This window comes from Hypanus sabinus, chromosome 11 (genome assembly GCF_030144855.1).
Source record: "Hypanus sabinus isolate sHypSab1 chromosome 11, sHypSab1.hap1, whole genome shotgun sequence".
Lineage (NCBI taxonomy): Eukaryota > Metazoa > Chordata > Chondrichthyes > Myliobatiformes > Dasyatidae > Hypanus > Hypanus sabinus.
In genome coordinates, this window is record NC_082716.1 from 20,981,202 (window position 1) to 21,002,384 (window position 21,183).

Genomic DNA, 21,183 nt, shown 5'->3' on the forward strand with positions numbered 1-21,183 from the left:
GACAGATAAAAGATGCGAGAATCCTAAAGTCCCCTGCCCCCCTCCCATGCACAAACAGCGGCAACAATGCTCCCCCTTCCTGCAAATTATTCTAGCATTATACATCAGCAATCCCCCACCCACCATGCAAACAACAGCAAAGCCCCCAAAGAGAGACCATGGTCTACAGTCCATCAAAAACCACTCAAATAATTTGACATCCCATAAGCTCTCTCTGTCACTAATAAGGCTGAGACAGATATAGCTCCTTCCACAGCGACAGGGAAGACTACAGTCGTTATTTCGGTGTTACAGTTAGTCTGAAAGCAACATCCATCATAATGATCCTCACCATCTGGGTGATGCTCTCTTCACATCGTTTCCATCAGGGAGAATGCATAGGAGCCTGAAGACCCACACTCAGCGTGTTAGAAATACCTTCTTCCTCTCTGTAAACAGATTTCTGAACAGTCCATGAACACTCTGTTGCACTGTTTAATGTTTTATATTTTGCTCTGTACAGTACTGCTGCCACATAACAACAAATTTCACGACATATTTCAGTAACAATAAAGCTGTTCCTTCAGTAGAGGATCTTGGTATTTCAAATTGTGGTTCTTTTTAAAGGAAGTTAAAAACGGACAATGAATGGTGGGCTTGCCAGTAACACCATCTGTTACAAAATCTTTTAGAAAATAAAATATAACGCGCACAATCCCTATTTGATTACTCTAATATCTGTTATTTCCAATGTCATATATTTAAAAAAATGCTCTTGTAGATATGCCCTTTACTTACATTGACTACCGCTGCAAAACCAAATAATGTTTCTGATAGCATGAAGTTCACATTAAAAGTACGATGACTCTACAAAAGGATTGGTACAAGGTGCCGTATAACGATTGAGCGACAACTAATGCATGGAAAAGAAGTGTCTCTATTCCGAGTTTTCGTTCCTCTTTTTGACTGTTTGGGAACGAGCGAAGTCACCGTCCGGACGGGCAGCCCAGATGCTGGATGTGCAGGACTGCGCTCGCAGGGGCCAACGCGCATGCGCCGGTCTCATTCTTCCCTCCCCCACAATGCATAGCCTGGTCCGCGGGAAACCAAAATGGCGTTGGCGTGAGCTGAGGTGCCCCTAATTGTGAGTGAGGAGTAACAGGAGTGGTTGCAGCGAGAGGGGTGGCTGTGTACGGCACTGTATGCTTTTGAAAAACAAAAAAAGAGTGATTTCACTGCAGTGGCCGAATGAGGTGAGTACTGCTGTTTAAATAATATTCTCTTTGTGTGTGTTTGTTTTGTTTTTTTTTAAGGAGGGAAAGGTTTTCTGGAGCCTCAAGAGCGAGGCCTCTTGGTTCCCGTTTCCGTGAGGGGAAGTGGCCCCTCTGTGTCCGGCTTCTAGATACAGAAACCGCGGACTATCTTAATATATTCTGGTCCTACTGCAGTGTGGTTGCAAAGGGCTGATTTTAGACACGTTCTTTGCTTCATTTTGTTTACATTTGCCCACCGCCTTTGTCTAAGATGAAGTCTAATAGGTTGGAGGGGATTCGATTTCTGTTCTTGCAGTCGGTAGGAAGTGAAGGGCTGGAGGATTTCTTTAGCCCGCATCTTTATGCCGATATGGCAGTGTGGTTTCGTTTTCTTTAAACGATGTTTAGTTTAGGTTTTGAAGTTGCTATTGCATTTTGTACGTGTTATTGTACATCAGAATTTGTGATGAATGAGTTTGTGTTAATAACCATGCTACTACAGCATAATGCAGGCCGATGTGCTGCCATACACTTACCTTATAATGTTTTAGGTTTGTTTGGTTCGGTTTATTTTTCTTAAATAGGAGAGTGTGTTTGTGCAAATTTAATGCTGTTTTGTTAAATTGGACTCCACTTTTGAAAGTTGCCCCCTGATAAAGGCTTACATTGTCTTAAGTTATAGAATGTGACATATCTTAAGTTAAATGTAACTGCGTTTAAGATTCAAGATTCAATGTCATTTCCAGTACACAAACGTAAAGGAGAATTAAAGCAGTTAAGAATGAAATAATTATTGAGGCATTTTGCTGATGTTGTCAAAAAATGAGCAAATTATACCTTAATCTGAAATTAAGAATGAATTTTTGTTTTTAATTTTTTAATTAAACAGTTAAGTGACCTTTTGCATTTTTGAGACTTATTTTTAAACTAATTAAAGCAATTTTATAATAGGTTTCATGGCTAGCTGGGAGTGAACTTCCTCAGGTGACTTGGAAGTATGATTAAATTTGATGGTCTTAGACAGAATATAATGGTAGGTTGTCATAAAATGTGGTTTACAATGTAATATGTTCTAAAATTGGCTTATTTGGACTTTAAATTCCAGTTGATGATGCCATTTTCCTGATGGACAGAGACGGTACGGGAGTAGGTAACTCATCTCTCCACAAACGATCTCCCTCCCATCATAACCTGAAGACGCCAGTGTCCTCGGTTCCTTTGTCATTACAGGATGGATCAAAAGGAAAAAGACCCGTGTGCAAGTTTGAGGAAGGCCAGGATGTCCTAGCCAGGTGGTCAGATGGCTTGTTTTATCTTGGAACAGTCAAAAAGGTAAAAACAATATACATATAACTTCAGTCCACAGCAAGTATCTATTGTGAAGCAAGGCAGGATCATGTAGAACGACGTAAGTGTAGAGGATGCTGTTGGTCTTTTCTTTTTGACATTTATGGGAGAAATGTAAACTATTCTTGATATCAAAGGTGACAATTCCTCATCATTGCTAACAAATTGTTTGTGAGGTGTGGAATTCAAGAATGAGTTTTTCTTTCCCTCATCCTTTTTCTTTGCCAACATGTACAAAATTGGTTAGATGCATAAACTCTTTGAATTCACTGTCAAGAGTTATTAACTTTATTTATTCCCAATATGATGCAAGCAGCTTGTTTATAATTGGTATTTAAAAAAAATTGACCAGTGTTTTGAACTTTCTGACAGCATGAATATTTTTGTACAATTGCTCAATGATTTTAATTTGGGTAATAAATAAAATCAAATAACGATGGTGGAGAGTAATTATCGTAGGTTGGAAAATTAAGATGTTGAAAAACATTCATGGTGGTTTAGTGGTTAGCCCAATGCTTTACAGTACCAGCGAGCTGGGTTCAATTCCCACCGCCATCTGTAAGGAGTTTGTATGTTTTCCCTGTGACTGTGTGGGTTTCCTCCAGGTGCTTTGGTTTCCTCCCAATGTCTGAAGACATTCTGTTTAATAGATTAATTGGTCATTGTAAATATTCCCATGGTTAGTCTAGGGTTAAGTTGGGAATTGCTGGGCTGTGCAGCTTAGTGTCTATTCTGTGCTGTATCTCAATAAATAATTTTTAAAAATGCTTATAGGCCCGCTAATGGTAGTTGCGTAATCATATAGAATATAAACCATAGAATTAGAGACTTGTGCATTGTTATAAGGGAGTAATTATGGATGATTTCACTTCTTAACAGGACATACTAGATTTGCTGTTGTATTGTGAGTGGTATAAGTTTGTGGTTTGCTTTGAAAATAATTAGAATATTTGTTTTGGTTCTGAATGATTGCCTCAACAACTAGCCAGTGCTTTTAAGAACAGATTTCTAATTCTCCATGCAATGTTTATTCACACTTCAGTTGAATTAGGTGTTAACAGCCATGTTATTAAGTCACATTATCCATTGTTAGGCAGGAAAACAAACACAGGTAATGTATATTGCATTTTAACGTCGCCTGGGATTTACCAAAAGGCTGAAGGCAAGTTAGGCACCTGTAACATCAATCATTCTGTGGGGTAGCAGATTGTTCTTCAGATTTCAACTATCAGAAACCTGTGCTTGTCACAGATATCTCTGATAAAGCTAAATTACATTAAAATACTTTTCAGATTTTATATCATGTTCACATTGTAAATAACACTGGATTCTTAAGGATGTTCTTTCTGCAGGTGCTCTGTTTATGAAAGGATCAGCACTTACCCATGATCTTTACTCCAATAAGTCCATACTACCCTGATTTTAAACTACCACAAAACCTTCCTCTGACTTTATCTTGTGTATTGTACATTTTCTTAAATATTATAATAAGACTATCTTTTTTATTTGGTGTGGCATGTAAGCATAACTCTATTACCAGTGACCAGGGTTTAATCCCTGCTAATCTATGTTAAGAGTTTGTATATTCTCCCTGTGACTGGGTGGTTTTCCTCCCAAGTGCTCTGATTTCCTCCCACAGTCTAAAGATGTACCAGTTAGTAGGTTAATGTAAGTTGTCCTGTGATTAGGCTAGGGTTAAATTGCTGGGTCATGCTGGAAAGTTCCATTCCACACTGTATCTCTAAATAAAATAAATTCTTAGTTTAAGTGAGGAACTAGCTTGCAAGCAAGGTATTTTGGATATAGTATTGTGCAGTGAGACAAGGTTAATTAACAGCCCTGTAGTAAAGGAGCCACTGGAAGAAATAGTGGATTTTGTAACAAGTATAATACTGATTTTTGTCAATAACACAACTTAGGCCTTGCCCTTGTGTAATTTGTGAAGTGTGACATGACCAAAGTAAGTTAGGAAAATAGATTAAAAGTAACAGAAAAGTAGTGGCAAACATTTCAATTTGTACTGAGTAACAGGTATACATTTCCTTGAGGAACGAAAATACCATTGGGATTAGAAGTCCAATGGCAGTTAATAACGTACATGATTCTTGAAAGTCTTACAATGTTACAGGAAAAAGAAACAAGTCTGAGGGCTGGTGGTTTTTTAGAGTTCAAAAGTAGATGACCAAGACAAAACTAAATGCTAGGGGGAAAAAACTTGCCCAAACAGTGTTTGTGAAAGTGAAAACTAATTGATATTTTGGTCAGGAACTCTTCAGAAGGGTCCCTGATCTGGAATGTGAAAAGTCTTCCATTTCTACAGATGCTAATGATTGAGTAGGTTCTTCCAGCTTTTGTTTTTATTTCAGGATCTTGGCAAGCACAGACTTTCATAAATGGGAGGCAGCTGCAAAAAGCATATCCTTAAGGGTCCATTTATAATTATTTACAATATGAACATTTTGTAAGATCTAAAATATTTTTCATGCCATTTAGCTTTTTCGGAAGTATTAGTTCATATTTGTGGCAGAAATCATAGGCTCCCAATAGTTGAAGACTGAAGAATGTTTAATTTTGCTTTTGATGCCTATCAAGAAATTGATAGATGCTGCATGTAAATTAACAATAAAAGAAAGATGACAAAATTGCAGTTTTACACGTGGGTGATACAAGGAAATTTACAATAAATAGCTGAGAGAGCATTAAGTACTCTTGTTTTGATTAGTATTTTTGATCTATGGAAGACTCCCATAACAAAAAAACAGGAACCAAGTGATTATTGATGAGGAGAACCAAACATTAGTATTAAAGTAGTACTGAAGTGAAAGGGGCTGAAAGCTGATAATATTGTCTAGACCTGATGCATGTGAGTTACACAAGTACCAGCAACTGGTTTAGTGATTTTGATCTTCAAGCTCCTTACCTAGATTATAGAATAGACAATGTGAACTAGAAGGTAGCAGACATTTAAAACTATTCAAGAGGAAGAGTTAAAGCTAAGGTCAGTCACAAATGTTGCTACCATCTATTTATAACAGATTTTAAAAGAACATGCAAGATGTGGATCTGGGTTGGCGGCGATTCTTCAAAAGGATGCATTTCTCATTGAGGGACAGGAGATGTGGTTATTTGGATAAGAAAGGTGTAATTGGGGATAACACTTTGTGCATGGGAAGTCATGTCAACGGATCTCAATTTTTTGAAGAAGGAACCAAGAGAATAGGTGAAGGTCAGTGGTCTTTAGTTATTTAGACTTCAGCAAGGCCCCACGTGGCAGGCTCATCTAGAAGGTTAGATTGCATGGGATCCAGGGAAAGATGGCTAATAGGATTTGTAATTGGCTTGATGGTACAATACAGAGGGTGATTATGTAAAGTTATTTCTTAGTCTGGAGGCCTGTGACTAGTGAGTCACAGTTCAGTGTTTATATAATTGATTTGGATGTACAAAGCATAATTTGTAAATTAGTGAATAATAAAACATGCAAGGAAGTAAGTAATTTAAGTGAGATGGATTGATAAGAATGTGGCAATGAAGTACACAGGAGTCATGAATTGGCAGGGGTAAATGTGGGCAAAACATGGTTTATTTTTCAGAAGATGAGATTCTTGGAAACGTTGGTATCCAAGGGATCTGGAAGTTTTTGTTTGTGAATGGTTGTTTCCCTTCCACAAAAGATTGAGTGTACACTCTTGGTGTATTATAGATTAATTTAAGTTTTATATTTAATGGATGCAAAGGGAATTTTGAAAGATGCATTTATTGTTGTACATGAAATTCAAATTGATCAGCTATGGTATTTTTGTGGCAGTGCAGTCTTGAAGAGCCATGGGGATTTTTACTGTATGTTCCCATTTCCTATCATTGATGTGGAATCCACTTACTAGATTTGAATCAATCATTCAAACCAAATTGAAAAACACTGCTCCCAATCTGTAAGCACGAGTAGAATATATCTGCCCTGTGTCTTCAACAACAAACAAAAAAGGCTGGTACATGTGGGATCTAGGTGCTGGACTTCTGTTTTTCTTAGGGCATGTCAGCATGTGTTTCATACAAGTTATTGAACAAATTGTTTTAATCAGAGTATTAATCCTGATAAATATGAAATCAATATGAAATTGAAAGAGGAACTATTTCAAATGGTGCTCCATTATGTTGTTGATTTTAGTTCTGTACTTTGATCATAAGTAAAAACAACAAAAACACTTCATTTTACTTTTGGATTTATTTTCCGTTGTTTTGTAATTGGAGGCCACATGGTTTCGTGAGAAAAGAATGGTCTACAAGTGAGGTGAATGCAACTGGAAGTTCAAGGGAGTATTTGGACTTCTCAAAATGCTCTCTTAAATTTCCAACTGAATTCACCTCATTTGTATCTCCAGTTGTTTTCACCTTAAATTTCTATAAAAAGCTTATCTTTGTTCCAATTTCCTTTAAAGGTGAACAAACAGAAAGAGAGCTGCTTTGTCATCTTTGAAGACAGTTCAAAGTCCTGGGTCTTGTGGAAAGACATACAGACTGGTAACCTTTTTATAATTTAGTGGGCGAGGCTTTACTGGATCTTGTAGAACCTGCTGATGCATTAGTGATATTCTGCCAAGAATATGATCCAAACTGTTTATTTGAAAATAGACTGTTTCGCTGCTATGATGGAGGTCATAAGAGATATTTGGGGGAAGTATTATGAAAAATAGGGCTGATCTACAGTATAAAGTTAACTTCATATTTCAATTAAATGTTAGGGAAGCTCTTGAATGATGAACATTTTTTAATCCAAATGAAGTAAGTTTACTTGCCAATAGGAATTTGAAAATAGGCAGAGCACAGAGGGACATGGTCCCTTGTATAGCAGATGGGGTTGGTTTCAATTGGTGTCAGGTTTGATGCAGACATCATATGTTGAATGATTTGTTCCTGTGATCTACTGTTCCATGTTCCAAATGTTTAAGTGTTATGTCAGGACACAGAAGAGGTCAGTGAACAATTTGATCATGAGACATCAGGGAGGGAGAAATCACCAAGATTTGTCATATCAGAGCCAAGTATTTCAATGTACATTTTTGATGTGTGGCTCAGCAGTAGTTGACTATTTCCTCATTCTAACCTGCATAGATTTTTGTGCCCTATAACGTCAGTACACTTTTTTATAACAACAAAAACTGCAGTGCATTGTCCAAAAAGCAGGGACTTTTGAGGGATTTTGATCTTGGAGCAGTTGCTCTTGATTTAGCTTTTTTTGCAGGAATTGTTTGCATTTTGTTGTTTTGTGATTTGTAGATTAATTTGAGCTTGCATAAAAAATCTCATAAAGAATGGACTGTTTTGATTTTGAAATTATCAGACTAATCAAATTATGGCCACATCATTGTGTGATTATGTTTATGAAGCCGGTGATTGGCATACACTTTTGATTTTTTAGTTTTACTAAATATGAAAACTATCCTAGAAGTTAAAATGTTCTTAAAATGTGATTGATAGCAATGCGAACATTTTAATTGTCCTTCTATATTTGTCCATGAAAAACTGATGTATCTTTTGTTTTTGGAAGGGTCTATTTTTACCAAAGATTAGATTGTAACCATTTGACCCTCCTCCAATGAATGTAAAAAAAAGTACTGTTACCATTGGTACTGCAGTTTAATGATTTAACGATTGGATTAATAGCAAGAATAGTGGTCGCCAACCCATCGATCACGATCGACTGGTCAATCTTTGAGACTTTCCCGAAAAATTGAAAAATAAATACACAAATACTGTTGAGAGATTGTTTCTGAGTTGCGGGGTTTTAGTTCAGTTCTTTCTGCTCAGTGCGCATGCGTGTAGTTCCCCTGCCACGCACTACACAGTGTATTTCAGTGGTCCCCAACCACCAGGCCGCAAGGAAATAGTATGATTTGGAGATATGAAACGATATGAGTCAGCTGCACCTTTCCTTAATCCCTGTCACGCCCACTGTTGAACTTGAACGCACGCGAGGTCATTAGTCACCTAAATGCAGTGACACCGTCGTGCTAGGGATCACTGGTCCGCCTCACGCAGCTGTCAGGAAGTGCTTTTGGTACTGGCCTGGAGCGTGGACAGATGGGCGCCACCTCTGAACCTGTTTAGCACACTGAATGTTTGTGGGGTAGCCAATGTTAAAAATATCCACAGATGACCTAATTCGGGCTCAGGGTTTTGTAAGTAGCAGAGCAGATATCTCGCTGCGATCTACTGAAAGTCATCCCTCGAGCCAAACTTTTGTCAGCCGATATATCCTACAAGGCGGGTGGGCGCACTCCTCGCTTGGTCAGTCGCTCTTTCTGAACTGCAACCACTGCGGCCCTGGCATGGGGGCCTCCAGCCCTGACCTTGTCCTCTCACTCCACCCAAGACCAGCCACACCTGGCCAAGGCGTCTGGCAGCGGGCAAGCGGGAGGCTGGAGTTCGGGCCTAGAGGCTGAGAGGCTGTCTAATGAGGCAATGAAGCACTCAAAACTGCTTCAGCCCCCCCCCCCATCATTAGCTGGTCCGCGGTGCAAAAAAAGTGTGGTGACCCCTGGTGTACAAACATTATTTCTACTTCTGGGTTGTGGGGTTTTACTTCCGGTCTTTTCTGTCCGGTGTACATGCGTGTGACTAACCGACTTAGTACGTCGATCTTGCCTTTCACTAAGGCCGAGGTAGGGGATCTTGGGTTTAAAAAGGTTGGTGACCACTAAGCTGGAACATTGGATTTGTGATTCAAGAATATGAAATTAAAGTAAAGGTAAAAGTTGGATTGTCTTTTAAAAATAATGTGCACAGAGCCCATTTAGTTCAGAAATATTTCAGAGAAATCTGTCATTCTTGCCCGCCCTGGCCTATAATGTCACTGCATACTCCAGGCCCAGATTCTTAATGAAACCTTGGAGGTTGGGGTATGCATTAAATGTTTGCATTCCTAGTGATGTCGACATGAATACATTTATGAATTTTAAAAAATCCCTAAATAATGGATGGTGGGTTGGACTGAGAGAGAACTAGTTTATCAATTTTGGCTTTATGGGTTGAAATTTATGTTGATACTTGGCAGTGCCATCTTCTGAAGAACATAAAAGTTCAAATGAACTGTCATGGGTTTTTTTTCATGTGTATATTTGTATAATAGTATCACAGTTTAGATTTCTAGATCTATGCTTTTTAATGTCCCAAGATTTTTTTTAAATGCTTCTCAGATTTCCATGAGTTATCTTTGTTAACAAACATGGTGACTGTGAAAACATGTGAAAAGGCTACATTATTGTGCATTTAATCCTAGGAGCCTGTGGAGGTGGAGAGATGGTTTGCACAATATGCCAGGAGGAGTGTTCTGAAGTACCTAATGAAATGGTTATTTGTGACAAGTGTGGACAAGGTACACAATTTGGTATCAATTTGAGAATTGGCAAAGGTACTTTTAAACAAGTATTTTAACAGATTAATTGTTTTTCAATAGGCTATCATCAGAAATGTCACATGCCTAACATAGATTCAAGTGTGATTGCATCAGATGCTAAGTGGCTGTGTCGCCAGTGTGTCTTTGCCACTACCACAAAGGTATTGTACAACTGAAGTATGTTGCTACTCCCCTTAATGCTGCCCTAGAAAGCACTGATTCATTGTAATGTTGCTATGCCAAAAGCATGGCACTAGTCTCTGCTCTTTTTTCGTGCTCATGAGCTAGTGAAATAGTGTTTTTGCTGCAGCACTGGTCAGTCTCAAGTGAACAAAGGTTGGGGTGAGCAATGTGTCTGCTCAGTACTGAGGTGGAAGGCTGAGAGATACACCCTAGCCAGCACAGTGTCACTGTGGACTATAGCTACTGCTCAATATGTTTGATATGTGGTTGGGATTCTCTGTGTCTCATTATTTTCTGTTGATATGCTGGAAGCATCTGTCTTTTTTTTTTGCTGTACTGCTCTCCATAGGCCAGAAATGTCTCTAAGGTAATAAACCTGATTGACAGTCATCAACTGTGAACATGTCAAAGAGGTCTGCAGGCTGGGGAAGCAAAAAGATCAGGAAACAGCAGCTTCCATCATATTCAAAGAAGGCAATGAGAGGGCAACAAGATTCTGGAAGACTGTCAACGCATGGAATGGCAGGGGCCAGTTCCCAGCAATGGAATGCTTTGATTATGTCAACAGGATGCTGACCTCATCTCTGCAATGGGTTCACCACACCACTCACCTGACACTAGCCTGGAAAATGACATTGTATGTTGAGAGATGGCTAACTCCACACTGAATGATGTAGTGATAATGTCACTTTGCGCTTTATTTTTGCTGGAGAGCTAAATTTTTCAGCCAAGTTCCTGGCACAACAGCTTATCAACTGCATAGGGCTTAGAAGTGCTGTAGTAAGTCTCTGTATAATGCCATAATGACCCTATTTGGTGCTGACTCCGGTTGCTTCTTAAGAATGCATTCTGGAGGCAATGTGAAGCACCTGTGAATGTTGTTTATTTTTATAAATCGTGTTCCAATGATGGAAAAATTGTCACATGGTTAAAATACTGGAAACTGGGGTATAGAAAATGTGTACTTTTTTAAGTGCTTGGTATTTTTCATCTTTTGGTGTTTGTATCTTAATTGGTCAGTTATGTACCATGTTGCTAACTCATTTGTTTTTGCCTTCCATTTTAGAGGGGTGGTGCTCTTAAGAAGGGACCAAATGCCAAAGCTCTCCAAGTCATGAAGCAGACATTGCCATACCAGTTAGAAGATCTTCAGTGGGATGTAGGCCATAAAACAAATCATGAGCAGTGTTACTGTTATTGTGGAGGCCCTGGGGAGTAAGTCAAATGGTTTAGATTGAATTTGTTTTGGAAAAAATTGTGAACAATTTTCTTGAGGTTTATGCCTTGTGTGTCCTTCTATCCTTTCACAAATAAACCAATTCAAGGTATTGGGATATGGCCATGAAATAAAGACAATTTGTCCTTTAGGTGAAGTCTTAAAAATTTTGGTTGAAATTAGGAAAGTTTTAAACTTTTTTGGGGGTGGATTTTGACTAAAGTTAATTGGGAAGGAAAACGCACTCATTGGCATTTTCATCACCAATTCTGGCTGCAGTCATTATTTCTGTGTAGCTGTAATTCTGAAATATTCGGTTGTTGGAATGCAATCTATAGTTACAAAAGGCAAGTTACACAAATTAGCTTATGACAGTTGCCTTGAACCTTGTCATTTGTGCCAGTCAGGGTCACAACTGCATGGACACAAGTGCTCCTCAGCACCTGTTCTTTGGAGTGCTTGAGATAAACTACCTTGAGTGCTTTTTATCTATATTTTTAAAAAGGGCATTCTGTTAAAAATGAGTTCTTCCAATTGAAGGTAGACTTTATTAGTGGTGATACTATTTTTATTGTAAATGTTTAAATTATATTTGGATGTCTGATGCAGATTTCTTTCTTTCTAAGTTGGTACCTGAAAATGTTGCAGTGCTGGAGATGTAAACAGTGGTTCCACGAAGCCTGTATACAATGCTTGCAGAAGCCGATGCTGTATGGAGACAGGTGATGCCTGGTGTTACTGCTTAAAATGTATCTATAATTGTATGAATTTTACCCATGTCTGTAATGGGATTAAGTGCATGCCCTTTTCATCTAGGTGCCTACTAGCATTCAAATATTGCAATGATTTGACAAGGTAGTTAGGGATATCTGGACACTAATTGATAGTTTTACAAATCTGATTTCCTTTTTAAAATTTTAAAAAGGTTTAAGCTGACTTTGTACTATTTCTGCTGTACCATTATTGGTATATTGCCAGAATGTTTCAAGAAATTGATCATTACTTGATTAAATTCTCTCATTGGCATTTACTGGCAAATCACTTTGTTTCTGAATATTGACAATGTTATTTAGGTAAAACAACTAAATGTTACTAGACATTAGAAATTTAAGAAATTAGATGTAGGTCCTGCAAATTGAAACATGCCAATGTAATCCCATTGTTTTGGAGACGAGGAAGAGGGAAAATAGAGAATCACGGACTGGTTATCCTTAACACAAGTGGTTGGGGACAGGTTTTGGATTTTTTTTTCTTGATTTGACATGATGCACAATGTTTTGTAGATTAGCTCCAAAAAATCCTACTTCAATATTTGAAATTTAGAAAATGAGACAGTAACATGTGAAAATAGTTGTGGTGATTGAATACTTTTGCAAGGCATTGTATGTCACAATATACAACCTTGAGATTCATTATTTTGTGTTAAAATATTACATTTGATTTCTTTATTCAAATCCTCAGTAAATATGGTGAACTTCTGCAGACTGTATCACTACCCCACCACTCACCATCTGCCATCTTGAAGAAAGTACTTGTCTTTTAAGCTTCTTACCTTTCAATCCATTCTCAAACCATGACAGTATATTTCCTCCTAATCTCGTGCATCACGATTTTTTGTGGGAATTCATCCAGCTTTGTCAGATCTCCTGACTTTCGTTTATCTATTCTACCAGTTATAGCCTGGAAAGACTAGATCTTTTAAGCCTGATTTCCATTTCATAAATTCATGTTTTCTTTGTCAATATCTTCTAAGTGTCTTATAATCATGTTTTCAAAGAATTCATAATTATAAACACCCCCTCACTCTGTAAGGTCCAACAGTATGATAGATTTTCAAGAGACCAAACCAAAATGCAGACCATAAGTGCAAGTCAGAAATGATGATAGAGAGACACAAATCTGGAGAAGGGAACAGGAGTATCTCAAAGGCATGGAACAGCCCTCAAAGCACAGCACGGTTCATCGTGAAAAAGTGGGGGAAAAAATGGAACCACAGCCACACTGCCTAGAGCAGGCCACCCCCCCCTAAGTTTTGTCACCAGAGAAAAAAGACACTTGTTAGAGACTACTGTGATGCTAGCATTCACTCTGAGTGAGCTGCAGAAGTCAGTGGCTGCAACTGGCGATGAAGTTCATGGCTCCACAATCTCTAGGGCCTTGACAGAAAGGGTATTTATAGAAGAATGGCAAGGAAGAAGCCCTGGTTTTTTAAAAAAAAAAGCATATTCTTGCTCATAAAAGCTTTGCAAAGTCTCACTTAGAAGATACTATAAAGATGTAGAAGAAGATATTATGGTCAGATGAGACTAAAGTGGAGCTTTGTAGCCTCAGCACTAAGTGGTAATGTGACATAATCTAATTCTGTACATCAGCCATGTAACGCCATCCCTACTGTAAAGTATGGTGGAGGTAGTGTCATGCTATAGAGATGCCTTCCAGCAGCAGGGACCGGACATCTGGTCAGGATTGATGGAAAGATGAATGCTGCTAAATACAGAGAGATCCTGGATAAAAACCTGCTAGCCTCTGCCAGAAAGCTTAAAATGGGGACGAAGTTAATCTTTCTGCACTTTGAACTTTGAGGGTGTTGTAGAGGATGCACTGAGTCCTTCAGGTAATTTAGTGAAGTTGAAAGCATGAACAAAAACATTACATGTATTTTATAACATGGATAAATGTGAAGTTAACCAATTTAGGGAAAATATAGTGTTATTTAGGTAGTGATTGGAGAAATGTTGACACAAAGTGATCTGGGTGTCCGTGTACACCAAATGCAGAGAGCAAACTATTAGGTGCAGGTGGGATGTAAAAATGCAAAGTGCTTTGTTGTCTTTCATTGCAAAAGGTTTTGACTACGGGAGCAAGGGAATATTGCTGCATTTACACAGGTCTTGATAAAACAACTGGAACATTGAGTGCAATTTTGGTAGAAAATTCTATGGAAAGAAAATACATACTTTCCATAGAGGAACCGGAATGAAGGTTAATCTAACATTACTGGAATGCCAGAACTGTTGAATTATCATTGTATTGCCTACGTTTGTATTCACTCAAGTTTCTGATGAAGGGGTTATCTTTAAATATGCAAAATCCATACTGGATGTAGTGAGAAAACCAGGCATTCCAGTTTTGGGATACATGGTAAAAAATGTAGGAATGTGGAGAAATTTCTTCATTTGTAGAATTCCAAACAGCAAACTAGAAATTTATCTTGCAAAGTATAGTTGAGCTATACTTGAGCGGTAGGTGTTGGGTGAGAGAAATATGGTATTAAGCTATAGAGGATCAGATATCATATCAAAAGTCAGAAGATGCTCTAAGTCCAAATGGCCTATTCTACCTCTCTGGTTTTATTTCCTGTTGCCTTCTGGAGAGACTTCTCTGCATTTCCATCTTGCAGCTATTCGGGTATGGGCTTTTCACAGGAATGAAACCCAGTCTTAATCTGGGGAAGAACCGTTTATCTATTAGGAAACAGAAATTTCTTTTTGCAGGATACAATGTGGAATTCATTGCCTCAGCTTAGATGTTTGCAAAAAATAATTGTCTGGAGACAGTAAGAGTAGCATGGTAAGCTGAAAGAGGTGAGGTGGGTGGGATTGGAGTCTTGTGGAGTATAAACATCGCTAAAGGCTTGATGAGCAGAATGGCTTGCTTTTTCTTTTCTTCTGTGTCGATCGTTTGCACTTTCAAGTTATGTTATTGATTCATTATTTTTCTTGTCCACAGGTTCTATTTATTTATTTGTTCTGTTTGCAATTCTGGACCAGAATACCTCAAACGTCTACCGTTACGATGGTATGTTATTCTTTTCCTGGTTTACCTTAAATGTTTTTCAAGTGACTCTGTATGCCAGGGATAATTAAGATATAAGCAATTATAAATTTACACTTTGACTAGATATGTTGCATTCAGTTCATCCCTTTTCACATATATATTTATGGATACTAAATGCATTTTACAATGTTAAATATTTCATTGAAACAAGTATTAAATTAATATTAAGTATTGGCTTAAAACTGAACTGAATTAACAACTGTTTCCATGAAGATTTTATTTCTGCTTTTGTTTTTAAATTGGGCAACACCAGTATTGGTCAAGTATATCATATTGTTATTTCCCTACTTCCTAATTTTTCTTGCAGTAATTGTTTTGAGTTTCGTAGTCAGCAAACAAATACGAACTACTGAAGAAAAGTGCTCAAACTATCAGAAATGATTTTTTTTAAATGTCTGAATGTTAATGTTAAGTATTTTCTCCTAGGGTTGACATAGCACATTTAAGCCTTTATAACCTAAGTGTTATTCACAAAAAGAAGTATTTTGATTCTGAGCTTGAATTGATGACTTACATTCATGAAAATTGGGACAGACTGCAAACTGGTGAGGTAAGAACTAATTACAGTTAGAACTAAATTCAATTAATTAGTGATCATGTTTTTGGATGAGGAGGGAGTGGTGGTAGCAATTATGACAAACTTCTTTTTCCGGATACTGTAGAGAGAGTGCAGAGGAGAATTACAAGGGTGTTGTCTGGATTGGAGGGCGTACCTCATGAGAGTAGGCTGAGTGAACTTGGCCTTTTCTCCTTGGAGCAAAACGGGAGGAGAGGTGACCTGATCGTGGTGTATAAGATAATGAGGGGCATTGATCATATGGATAGCCAGAGGCTTTTTCACAGGGCTGAAATGGCTAACACGAGGGGGATGCAATAAGGTCTTTTAAGAGCCTCTTAGATAGGTACATGGAGCTTTGAAATAAAGAGGGCTTTGCTCTTAGGAAATTCCAGGCAGTTTCTGTATTGGGTTACATGGTCGGCACAGCATTGGGGGCCGAAGGGCCTGTAAAGTGCTCTGGAATTCTGTTTTTTAACTGTATGGTTCCCTTTTTTCTTCATGTTGGATGTAATAGAAACTGCTGTCTCCCTCTTTCTGTATGACTACATACTTGTAACCAGCCTGCAGATTTCTTTATGGGAACACACTCAACATTAATTGCTAGGGAGGGGAGAAGTTTGCATATGTTTCTTGGCGCGTCAACGTTGTCAGTACCACGTCTCTCTACATAATGCAGGATTGATTGCTTGTTGTGCTGATTGACCTAACATACTGTAAATTCTGGACTATAAGCCGCTACTTTTTTCCCACGCTTTGAACACTGCGGCCTATACTACGGTGCGGCTAATGCATGTTTTTTTTTTCATGCCGCCAAAAACATTTTGCCTCGTAACAGTAGACCAATAAAATTGATGAGTAGTTCACAGAGGTCCAATGAAATTGTACGATAAATCAAGTGCACTTTCACAATTAAATTATTGTAAATCAGTCATTTGTACTCACCCTCATCAACATTGAAAACACTCGAAGAAAAGCATATGATGCAGCTTTTAAGTTAAAGGCGATCAATCTGGCGGTTGAAGAAGGAAATCAAGCTGCTGCACATAATCTTGGCATAAATGAATCGATGGTGAGACGGTGGAGACACCAGCGTGAAGAACTGAGTCAATGCAAAAAGATGACAAAAGCTTTCAGAGGTAATCATAGCAGATGGCCCAAACTTGAAAACTTTCTTGAAGACTGGGTTAACACACAGAGAGCAGGCGGCCGCGGTGTTTCCACTGTGCAGATCAGACTGAAGGCTAAAGCAATCGCCACCAAAATGAAAATCGAAGATTTTAGAGGTGGGCCATCGTGGTGTTTTAGATTTATGAGACGAAAAGGCCTGTCCGTCAGGGTACGCACGACTCTGTGTCAGCAGCTCCCTCCCGACCACGAGGAAAAACTTGCTAACTTCCGCACATTCACTCAAACAAAGATAGCGGAGAATTCCATCGGGCCAGATGATATCATAAATATGGATGAAGTACCTTTGACGTTTGACCTGCCTCTCACTCGGACTGTTAATAAAAAAGGTGACTCGTCCATCACACTGAAAACAAGTGGCCATGAGAGGACGCATTTTACTTGTGTTCTGAGCTGCACAGCATCCGGACTAAAGCTTCCACCGACGGTGATTTTTAAGCGGCTGACAATGCCAAAGGAAAAATTCCCAAAAGAAATCATGGTGAAAGTCAATAAGAAAGGTTGGATGATGGAGAGTCTAATGAAGGATTGGCTGAGAGAGTGCTACGCCAAGCGACCAGGGGGATTTTTTCACAGAAAAAAAGCATTGCTCGTTATGGACAGCATGAGGGCCCATATAACAGATTCAGTGAAAGCTGCCATCAAGAGTACAAACTCAATTCCAGCTGCGATTCCTGGGGGCACCACGAAGTATTTGCAGCTACTGGACATCAGCGTGAACCGGGCATTTAAAGTGGCGCTGCGCATTGAGTGGGAGGCTTGGATGACGAGTGGCGAGAAATCCTTTACCAAAACAGGCCGCATGCGAAGAGCATCTTTAACTCAAGTCTGCCAGTGGATCCTAAATGCGTGGAGCCGTGTCACAACATCCACCATCACCAACGGGTTTCGAAAGGCTGGACTGCTGCGTGATGAAGAGGACCGCGTGCGCTCAAGTGAGAGCAACAACGAAGAGACTGAAGTGAGTGACGAGATCCTGAGGTTGTTCAATTCGGATACTGAAGAAGAGGACTTTGATGGTTTTAGTGCGCAGGAGGAAGATGAAGAAGGTGATCAATAACTTTTCCTGGTAGTCTGCAGTATATATATATTTTTTTTACCAGTCGTTAGGAGATATTGGAATGTTGTTCGTGCACTGTTCAGTAAAAAAGTATACGCAACGTAATTTGTGTGTTACTGATACGTATGTATATTTAAAAGTAGCTGTGTTACAGGCACTGTTCGAAAAAAAGCATTTGTAATATGTATTTGTTTATGTTACCATACGGATTTAATTAAAAGTTAAAAAATCCTCACGTGTAATATCTTTCTGTGTAAATATCTCATATTACAACGTGGGACACCTGCGGCTTAAAATCCGGTGCGGCCTGTACAAGTACAAAATTGATTTTCTTTCTAAAATTAGAGCGTGCAGCTTTTAATCAGGTGCGCTCTGTAGTCCGGAATTTACGGTACTTGTTCTTGGGGATGCAACCTGATCATTAAGCAAGGGGCAGGTTAACTTTAAATACTTCTAATATCAATGGCTGGCTTCGCTAAAGTATATTCAATACCAAATCTGTATGATTAACATTGTCATTCAAAATAGACTTTACATAGCCTGTGTGTTCAGATATACTTGGTCTGTTAATTATGTTGTAGAATTTTAAAGGATTGTACAGGAAAAACTTATTCATTTTCGGGATCAGAGATAAACGGAGGTCCTGCTTGCTTGAAAGAGAAAAGTCTCATTGCATGAATTATTACACAGTTTGAAAATGGTCATAACTAAACGTTAATATGTATAGCAGTTCATTTGATTTATGTACAATTTCATCAATTGTGATGGCAGAGCAAATGAGTATTTTGAATTATTTTCTACATTTGCAGCTTGCAGACACTCTAAAATCTGACCGACATGACTACATTCTTGAAGCCCTAAATGAGAACAAGTGCATGTAAGTGTAGACATACCTCGTAGTAAATAGAAATATCCATGTTCTGTGAATAAGGATGAAACATTTCTGCTGATTAGATTTCTGTTCTTTGCCCTGCATTGTAAATGTCTTCCAGGGAGTAGGAATTTCTTCAATATGTTGCCTTGGCTTGTGTCATAATAATTAGCTATCATACTTTCAGCTTTATCAGCACTCTGGATGTTTTAGGGAAGAAAACAATAACTTGAGCAGCAGATAAATAATAGAGATGTAGAGTTATACAAAATTTATGAGCATCCAGCAGTTTGATTGACAGTTTAATGCTCTAATTTGATGCTGTGGCAGGTTCTTTTAAAAGAACATTGAAAATACAAACAATTTCTAATCCGCACAAACACTCTTAAAGTCACGAATTTGGGTTTGTTTGAGATTAAATAAAATAGTGTCTAGATGGAGTTTGTGCCCATCAATGTGTTTTAAGAAAAAATCTCATTTGTTCTTGCTAACAGAGGAATCTTTTTCTCATCCCAATTTGGCTCCCCACAGAAAAATATTACATAATGTATAGTACACCTAGAGGATGTATACCTTTCCCCTTTCATGTACAGTGCAAACATCTGTTTATTCTCATCTTGGTTATTTTACTTCAGGTTTATGTCTGGGAAAGAAATCAAGAAGAAGAAACATTTGTATGGATTACGAATTCGGGTTCCTCCCATTCCTCCAAATGGTGTAATGAAGACTGAGGAAAGCAATGAGGAAGTTTCTCATGAATTTAAAATTAAAGGGAGGAAGTCCAGTAAATCCACATCTTTACCTGCACCTGCAACTACAAAAAGGTAAAACTGCTTTCAATTACTATCTGTGAATCTTAAAAGACTAATGATTTCTTTCTCTGCATACCCTGCATCATCAAAGATCCCTGCTATTTTGAGCCACTTTATCTTTTTGCAGCTACTTGTGCATATGATAATAAGCTTGATTTTAATTAATGGAGGCCATTCTGATATACCATGTCTATAAAAAGTATTACCCCCCTCCCCCCCCCAGAAGTTTTTAAGTTTTATTGTTTACCAACATCAAATCACAGTGGGTTTAATTTGGCTTTTCTGGCACTGATTTTTGTGTCAAAAGTGAAAGCTGATCTCTAAGTTATCTAAATTAATTACAAATATATATACACAAAATAATTGATTGCATAAGTATTCATCCCTCCCCCCCCCCCTTTGAATATGACACAGCAAATCATCATTTGTGCAACCAATTGGTTTTAGAGGTCACGTAATTAATTAAATGGAGATCTGTGATTGGAGACTTGGGTGCAGTCAAGGTGTTTCAATTGATTGTAGTAAAAACATACCTGTATCTGGAAGGTCCAACTGCTGGTGAGTCAGTATCCTGGCAAAAACTACACCATGAAGACAAAAGAACATTCCAAGCAACTCCATGAAAAAGTTATTGAAAAGCACAAGCCAGGAGATGGATACAAGAAAATTTCCAAGTCACTGAATGTCCATTGGAGTACAGTTAAGTTAATCAGAAATGGAAAGAACATGACACAGCTGTAAATCAGCCATCCTCAGTGATGGTGCAAGAAGGGGACTAATGAGGGAGGCCACCAAGAGACCTATGGCACCTCTGGAGGAGTTAACAAGCTTCAGTGGCTGCTGATGTGGGAAAGACAGGGAGAGTGGCAAAGAGAAAGCCACAGTGGGGGGGAAAAACTCTCACAAAATCTTGCCTAGAGTTTGCTAGAAGGTATGTGGGAGATTGAAATCAGCTGGAAGAAGTTTCTATGGTCTGAAATCAAAATATAGCGTTTAGTCCGATGGCCAAAAACTACCATGCCTACCGTGAAGCATGTGCTGGCTGCATCATGCTGTGGAGATGCTTCAGTGCAGCAGTCCCTGGAAGGCTTGTGAATGTGGAGGGCAAAATGAATGCAGCAAAATATGGGGCAGTTCTGGAGGAAAACCTGATGCAGTCTGCAAGAGACCTGCAGCTTAGGAGGTTTGTTTTCCAGCAAGATTATGACCCCATGCATAAAACAAAGCTACACTGGAATGACTCAAAAACAACAAAGTTAATGTCCTGGAGTGGCCAAGTCAGAGTTCAGACCTCAGTCCAATTGAAAATTTGTGGCTGGACTTGAAAAAGGCTGTTCACTTAAAATCCCCATACAATCTGATGAGCTTGAGCAGTATTGTAAAGAAGAATGGTGAAAAATTGCAGTGTCCAGATGTGCAAAGCTGATCGAGACTTATCCACACAGACTAAAGACTGTAATGCCTGCCAAAGGTGCATCTATTAAA

At 38.6% G+C, this 21,183-nt stretch overlaps 1 protein-coding gene across 3 annotated transcripts in view; it reads left to right on the top strand.

The window, feature by feature from the left end:
• The first annotated feature begins 1,084 nt into the window (after window positions 1–1,084).
• The window catches only part of mtf2 (metal response element binding transcription factor 2), a 42,776-nt gene continuing 22,677 nt past the window's right edge, over window positions 1,085–21,183 (top strand). For 2 of the 3 annotated variants that reach the window (XR_009514692.1, XM_059983900.1), the window contains exons 1-11: window positions 1,085–1,232; window positions 2,338–2,564; window positions 7,019–7,100; window positions 9,859–9,954; window positions 10,036–10,136; window positions 11,225–11,373; window positions 12,001–12,096; window positions 15,104–15,172; window positions 15,638–15,761; window positions 18,825–18,892; window positions 19,522–19,710. Coding sequence is in view for 2 of the 3 variants with exons in the window: in XM_059983900.1 (XP_059839883.1) it covers window positions 2,358–2,564; window positions 7,019–7,100; window positions 9,859–9,954; window positions 10,036–10,136; window positions 11,225–11,373; window positions 12,001–12,096; window positions 15,104–15,172; window positions 15,638–15,761; window positions 18,825–18,892; window positions 19,522–19,710 (1,181 nt within the window). In the remaining variant the exon portion in view is untranslated. Of the gene's footprint in view, window positions 1,233–2,337; window positions 2,565–7,018; window positions 7,101–9,858; window positions 9,955–10,035; window positions 10,137–11,224; window positions 11,374–12,000; window positions 12,097–15,103; window positions 15,173–15,637; window positions 15,762–18,824; window positions 18,893–19,521; window positions 19,711–21,183 lie in introns of those variants that run through there. The other variant, XM_059983901.1, reaches the window with a different exon arrangement.